Source organism: Sardina pilchardus, chromosome 13 (genome assembly GCF_963854185.1).
Source record: "Sardina pilchardus chromosome 13, fSarPil1.1, whole genome shotgun sequence".
NCBI lineage: Eukaryota > Metazoa > Chordata > Actinopteri > Clupeiformes > Clupeidae > Sardina > Sardina pilchardus.
This window is the reverse complement of record NC_085006.1, coordinates 26,824,597-26,832,103: the sequence shown is the minus strand read 5'-3', so window position 1 is coordinate 26,832,103 and position 7,507 is coordinate 26,824,597. Positions and strand designations below refer to the sequence as shown.

At 43.6% G+C, this 7,507-nt stretch overlaps 1 protein-coding gene across 1 annotated transcript in view; it reads right to left on the bottom strand.

Annotated features, from left to right (window-relative positions):
* Positions 1-6,619, bottom strand: part of tmprss13a (transmembrane serine protease 13a) — a 22,402-nt gene extending 15,783 nt beyond the window's left edge. Inside the window, exon 1 of the mRNA XM_062552863.1 lies at positions 6,256-6,619. Within this exon, the coding sequence (XP_062408847.1) occupies positions 6,256-6,273 (18 nt within the window). The 5' untranslated portion in view covers positions 6,274-6,619. The remainder of the gene's footprint in view (positions 1-6,255) is intronic.
* Between the last annotated feature and the right edge of the window lie 888 nt (positions 6,620-7,507).

Genomic DNA, 7,507 nt, shown 5'->3' with positions numbered 1-7,507 from the left:
TAGTTCATTCAAGTGTGTGTTTTGTCGGAGAGAACAGCAGATTAAAACATTTGTGCATCATTTGCCCAAAGCAGGCCCAGCGTGTCATGGTGGATTAAAATAATGTACTGATCATGATCTGGTGCTAAACTGCCCCATCTGCATTCTGAGCCGCGATCATGTTGGAGGAACGGAACACGGTGACCCTCTCTGCCTTGTGTTAAAATATGAATTCCACTGGACCTGTACTTTTGATTTTCTGTGAGAGGAAGATGGACAGATGGACCCGATTACAATACCCTCATTGCTCGTGTATACTTGGGCTGAAGGTCAAGTCCAAGAAATGAGGCCTGTCCTTGATTGTCAAAAGCAAAAAGTTTCAACTTCAGTGCCTTTTGTCCAGTAGATGAGGTCATTTGGGCTCACCTCTCTCCCTCATCATTAAAAAGATATGAGACCCCACAGGTGAGAAATGTCAGGTGTATCGCCTTATAAAAGTGCTATATTCTCCCGGTGCCCTCTTACTGAGACCTACAGGCAAGGATTCCCTGGATGGTGTCCCACCTCCTTTGAATGCTCCACAAAGGCTCGTCAGTGAGGAGGTGAACTGGGCCAATGGTGACAGCACCTCGAAGCCGTCTCTCGCCAGGGAAACAGTGCGGCAGTGACACCGGCGCCTTTGTCATGGCAACAAGACAGACGGCTCTCTCAGAAACGTGAACCTGAGCGCACAATGGCGGGGCCGGGTTTCCTGGCAACGGCCCACTGTGATATCAACAGGCCCACTTGGTTAGCGTTCCCACCTCCTTTGTCGGAGTCACGTTAGCCAATTCACACGTCTCACCCAGCAGAGCTCGCCCGTACAGAGCTGGCCAGGGCCAACACAGAAACCAACTCAGCTGCAGGCCACACCCATCCCCGATCTGGCCCACATTTACCCGCGAGTGTGTGAGTGATACCCAGGACTAGAATCAAGGTCACTGTCAAGGTCAATGTCAAGGTCAGGGTCAAATTATTTATATAGCACTTCTAAGAATGGAAGTTGATGAAAGTGCTGTACTTTAAGACCAAACAAAACAAACAAACAAAATAAAACAAGACGATACCATGTTTAATATTCTGAGGTAATCAAAACAAACAAAAAGAAGAAAACAAGACTATATCATGCCTAATATAGAGAGGTAATAAAAAAAAAAACAGCAAATAAAACATATTTTAAAATGATCATAATAGATAAATTTGTAGGGCATACAGTATTTGCCCAAAATGTGTTATGATATGGCACAGCTTGTCCTTGGATTGGCCTTCCAAATGCATTTTGTGAAAACAGATAAAGCGCATATTTCCCTGTGGAGTGGTTGTCAGCGAGATGGAGTCGAGAGCGGAACGGACGCTGTGGCAGATCTGACCAACCTCTGGCACTGACAACGACACAGACCTGCCCATGAATTATCATCCATAATCTGACTGCCTGTGAGTGTCTGTGTCTGTAAAACCAGTGAAATCCGTCCCCGATGTTTAGATGACCCGGGGCCTGTCTGTTCCCAGTCTGGGGCTGGTGCACTTCTGACTGTTGCAGTCATACTAAAGACACTAACCTCCATTAGAGACTGATGTCACCATTAACTGTCACGCTTCCCTCGTGGTTCATTTGAATCTGTCTCATTTCTTCTTCTCATTAACACCTTAATGTCAAGGTACACCACCTTTGTCATGACACATCAGGAGGTGTTTTCTCATCAGGTTAAAACCTGTTCTGTCTGGCCAGCATGACATTGGTTTCTGTTTTGGCTCACTGATGATACTCCCATGACCCAGAATAGAAAAACAAGATGGTAGATGATTCCGGAGCCTATGTGTGCCCATTCTGGGGCTGATGCATCGCTGACTGTTGCTGCCATACTGACATTACAACCTCCATCAGAGACTGATGTCACTGTTAACTGTCACTCACAACTGCCCTCAAGGTTCATTTGAATATGTCTCACTTATATTGACACCTTCAATGTCAAGAGCAATTTCTTTGCCATGTCACATCAGGAGGTGTTTTTATCTAGCCAGCATGGCAATGGTTTCTTTTTTAAAGGGTAACCAATTAAAGGCTTACTTGTGGTATTTCCATGACTCAGAATAGAAAAACAAACAACTTTTACACAGTGTTACTGGAATGTACAGCTTCTTCCTGGTTGCACAGACAAACCACTCTCATGAAGAAATGTAGTAACTTAATTAAAGTGATATGAGCATCTAAAGTAATGCAAACATGTGATCTGTCTATACAAAAAAAGTATCTGTGTTTGTAAAACCAGTCAAATCCGTCCCTGGTGGTTAGATGATCCCATCAGGGCCTATTTTCACCCAGTCTGCTGCTGATGCATCTCTCTGACTGTTCCTGCCATACTAACAAGACACTAGCCTTCATGAGAGACCGAGACTGACACACTGCCCTCGTGATTCATTTGAAGGTCTCACTTCTCTTAGCACCTTAATGTCAAGTGTTGTCATGACACACCAGGATGTGTTTTAACCCTGCACGGCAGGTTTTCTTTTCAGGTTAATTACTTGTTTTGTTTTGCCAGCATGACAATGGTTTCTTTTTTTAAGAGTAACCTCTGAAAGGCTAACTGATGGTATTTCCATGGACCAGAATAGAAAAACAAACAACTTTTACACAGCGTTACTGGAACGTGCAGCTTTCTTCCTGGTTGCACAGACAAACCTTTCTCAGAAATGATGTAGTAACTATAAACTACTCTATTGAGGTTTAAACATGTTTGGTGACTGTAGAGCCCCAATCGAGTTGTGATGCATTTATATGTTACTCTGCTATTGTAAATGGCAAACTTCTTGCTACTTATCCCCCCTGTACACAATGCAAATGCTTTTGTTATGGAGGTGAAGGATTAACAACAGGCAAAAACGATCTGCTGACTAGGTAATGTCTCACGATAGTCTCAAGATTTGACGAGGCACCACTCTTGGAAAGTGCATGGCTGGTTTCCCAGGGACTCACTACATCTATGCTGTATAGCCATGCTAGGTTAACGATTCACCTATCACAAGTTTGTTTACCATCAAACTGCAGCATAAAGGTGAACATCTTGCATTCAATTAACGTGATAATAGCATCTAATGTAATGCAAACATTTAGCTTTGTCTCAAAATAATCAAGATTTCACAGATATTCTGAGTTGTGCCCCATAGAATTGCAGAACGGATGCAGAGTGTGCATAACTCAGAGTGAGTTTGTTTCCATGCCAAGTCCTCACAACTGAGTGAGTGTTAGTGACTCTGCCACCCTTTCCCCATCTCCTCCATCAAATCTGCTGGGTACTTAAGCATACTTTTAAAAGGATTATATTCCTCAGATGTCATGAACCATGCTGCGGGATGACTAGCATTCTTTTATTCCAAGTGCAAATCCTTCTTAGGATGTTCATTATCAAGTTGCAAGCTAAAATGCCACTGGCAATTCCCCGTGTGAAACGAGGCTCAGCCAAGCATCTATTCTCATTGTGTGAAATGACTGAACAATCAGAATTCAAATATCCACAACCAATGCAATTACACACACACACACAAACAACCACACACACACTTGGATAAATGCACATACACAGAAACACCCATACACACAAACACACACACACAAATAACCACACACACACTTGGATAAATGCACATACACAGAAACACCCATACACACACACACACTACAGTTTTGAACAGTCAATATCTTCAATGCTCAGATAGGTGCTATGCTATCTGTGCTATATGCTCTGGTGTGAAGTGTGTGTGTGTGTGTGTGTGTGTGTGTGTGAAGGAGCTGACACCAGTGTGACCTGACCTGTTCTACAGATTCCCATCCATCATTGTTTGGAGGTTTATCACAAAGGACCCAGCCCTGCCAAACCCAGCCTGGTCTCCAGACACAAGGCACCTGCCAAAGGGCATTATAGCCCGCTGACTGCCTTAATCTCACCGGCCCACTGATCTATAAAGAATACCTGGATAGACTATCTCATTGTTGCTGACCCATCAACAATGAAGCCAATGGAACTGTCCCAAGTGGTCCCATAATGGCGGCGTGGTGTTCCAATTCCATTGTTGCAGAACGGCAACATTCTTTTACTGTCTTTTACTGTCTATGCATTCCTATGGCAAGTGGTCCCATAATGGCCGCCGCCATGTAGGCTTCAGAATTTTGACGTAGATGCTCTATCCAGGTATTCTTTATAGATCAGTGCACCGGCCCCATCTCCCTCAGATCCCTGACCAATCCAGCGGCCAATCCTGACAATGGTCAGCAGGCGGATTTTTTAGAGGATCATGGGAAACTCAGCTCAAACTCAGCCAAAGCTGCCGCGCTTTCATCATCATCATCACTCTCCCAATTGGAGGGTATTGTAATAAGATGGATCAATTAAAAGACCTCAGCTATGGTTGAGACTGCAATATGAAAATGCATTCAGATCCACATCCACAGTCATTTCCTTGTGTGGGTTTTTCCTAATTACGTTCACTACTTTATTCATCTGCTATCACTTAAAAGATAAGTTTTATTTTCTTGTAATATATAATATGCTCTGCGCCTAAAATGTAATCAAATAAAAGCAATTTACAGAAGATAAAATGAAGGAAAGTTTTTGGGTGGGTGTAAGTAATTGAAGTTGTTGTCTTTTTGTGGTGGTTGCTAGTGTGTGTGTGTGTGTGGCTGTGTACTGATTATTTCAGTATAAAATGACAACCATTCAACTCAACGAAATAACAGTTCATCTCGGCCCATACTGTTATAGGAGGCAACCAAGAAGACAAAGTTTAATGAGATGTGTTCAATACCAACAGTGCTCAGATTTCACCTGCACTATGGGCGCCTGAGTAAACAGACCCCTCAGCTTCATCTTGTGCAAGCAGACAAACAGGTTTGCTTATATTCCCTTGCATCTTGTAACACCCAAACGGGTCCCTCCAACAGTGTTCGCATACAATACATCCGCTTTTAAATAGATCAGGTTTCTTGAAAATTACTCCCCTTACTGTATCTTAAACTTTTCCACTGTCACCCACAGGTTATATGGAATTGTAGAAAATGCAAAATTGTATTGTTACCTCCACTAAGGAGGTTATGTTTTCATTGGGGTTTGTTTGTTTGTTTGTTTGCAAGATTACTCAAAAAGTTAAGGATGAATTTCCCTGAAATTTTCAGGGAAGGTCTGACATGAGCCAAGGAAGAAACGACTACATTTTGGGAGTGATCCATATCACCGTCTGGATGCAGGAGGCGGTTATGTTTTCGCTTGGCGGAGGTTAGCGCTCTCTGAGTGCTTTTCTAGGTACTCCTGCAGATTCAACATCAGTCCATTTATAGGATGCTTTGGATAAAAGTGAACGCTAAATTAATATGCGAATGTAACTGTGACTGATACGGAACATCACCTTAGAACACAGCACGCTTATATGCAGCTGAACAAGTACATTAGTATTTAGGTTGTAGCAGGTAGCGTTGTGTCTATACTGTGTGTCTTATCAATCAATTGGGTCAGGTCTCTGCGGGAGTTTCTGGTTCTCATCAAAATGAGAAGTATAAGACAAAAAGAAATGAGAAGAAAGACACAGATCACTGGCACCGTTACCACCTCCTTAGAGATGTTAAAACCCCCCAGTTTCAGCTCATTCAACAGGCCACACCTGTCTTGCAACCCCCAGCAGGATAGAATGGGTCACCTATTTCCAAACACTAACGTTTGCCTAAGCATCACCCAATCTGACTTCCAAACACTACGGTTTGGCTTAGAAAAGATGTCTCTAGCTGACTGATGTTGGCCTATTCCTGTGATCGAGTCCTCTAAAAAGGTCATACTGTATGTTCCCACATACCAATGTGAGAGGAACATGTTGGCGTCTTCCACATGTGAACACATCTTACTCACGGCAAAGTTTTAGTATCTTAGAGCCCCATGAGTTCCTCACCTGATTAGAGGTAAACACACACACACACTCAGCAAATGCACAGTATATGTCACCCTATAGATGTCAGCAATCATCTCCCAAAGCTATTGTGTGTCCTTAGCAATCATCTCGCAAAGCCCTGTCCTGCCACCCAAACACTCAGTAGATATACGTCAGAGTTAGCAATGTGAGCAATCACATCCCAAAGCTCCATCCTACCATATAAGACAAACAGCAGCTCAACAATCAAGCGTCATGGCTAGATTTCATGTGTGGCCTATCTATCTGAACCAGTGAGGTGTAGTAGTAGTAGGCAGCCATGCTTACCGGATCATGCTTTGCCATCGGAGTCCAGGGGGAGAGTGTTGAGAGGGAAGGGGACAGGTGGAGATGAGCTGAGCCGAGCGCTGGGTGAGCTGAGATGAGTGGGAGGGTCCTTCACTTCACTCCTTCTTCTCCTGCCCTGGAGCGCCTCAGTAAACTGACCCCTCTCTATTCAACACCACTGATGTGCTCCGCACCGCTCCACACCGTTCCGCGTCTATCCTTGACCCTTAGCACCTCTGAACAAGCACCTTTTCTTCTCGCTCACTCTCTTTCTTTGTTCTTTCCTTTCTTTTTTCTCTTTCTTCCTTCCTTCTTCCTTTCAGCCCTGTCTTCTTCACCCTCCTCCTCCCTTTTTTCTCAGCAGAGGTTTGGCAGCTGGCGTTCGGTTCCAAACCAGCTGAACCAGTTGGGCAGTAGCAGCAGTCAGTGAATTCTGAATATGCTCACGTCTTAGGCACTCCAGGCTGGCCTGTTCTCTGATCTGATAAAGGGACCAAGACTGGTTGCTCTCGCTGTTGGTTACAGCAACTCGAGCTAGGTAGTAGGTATTTATTTATTTTTCCGTATTGACAACTCTGTCACGTCGAGAAACAGTAGAGATCTGTGTGAAAATGTGTGAGTTTTAACAGTGAGTACAGTGAGCTTGAGTTGTCCTTTAAGTCAACAAACCAGGGATTATTGATTCACTCCAGTTAAATTAGTAATAGCACCCTTGGGTGTCATTGGGTTTTACTGGAGTCACTCCAGCTTTGATTTCATTGTATTGCTTTTCCCATCTTCACTTGGATCATGAAGGGGAAATTTGTATGTTGAGCAATGTGCTACAGCCAACGAGACCACAAACGTGCGCAGAGAGACCATGTGTGAATCATCAATCAAATATCTTCGGAGTTTGATTATAAATTCCAAATGCCGGAGTTGTATTCCTGTAAACTGATTCATTCTTCACTGTATGCGTGCTTCCACTTGTTCCTACCTTACCAAAACAAACTGAAGATAATTGGCATTTTATCTTTCTCTCTCTCTCTCCCTGTGTGTCTGTCTGTGTGTGTGTGTGTGTGTGTGTGTGTGTGTGTGTGTGTGTGTGTATGTGTGTGCGTTGGGGAAAATATATTCACCCACTGAGAGAATAACACCAACAAGAACTAACTAACTTTTCACCTTGTTTCACCATATACTTACCTATGGACTGGGGACTGTGTAGGCCCAAATTCCCCTAAAAAAACCACACACTTCTTCCCTTTTCCCTAAA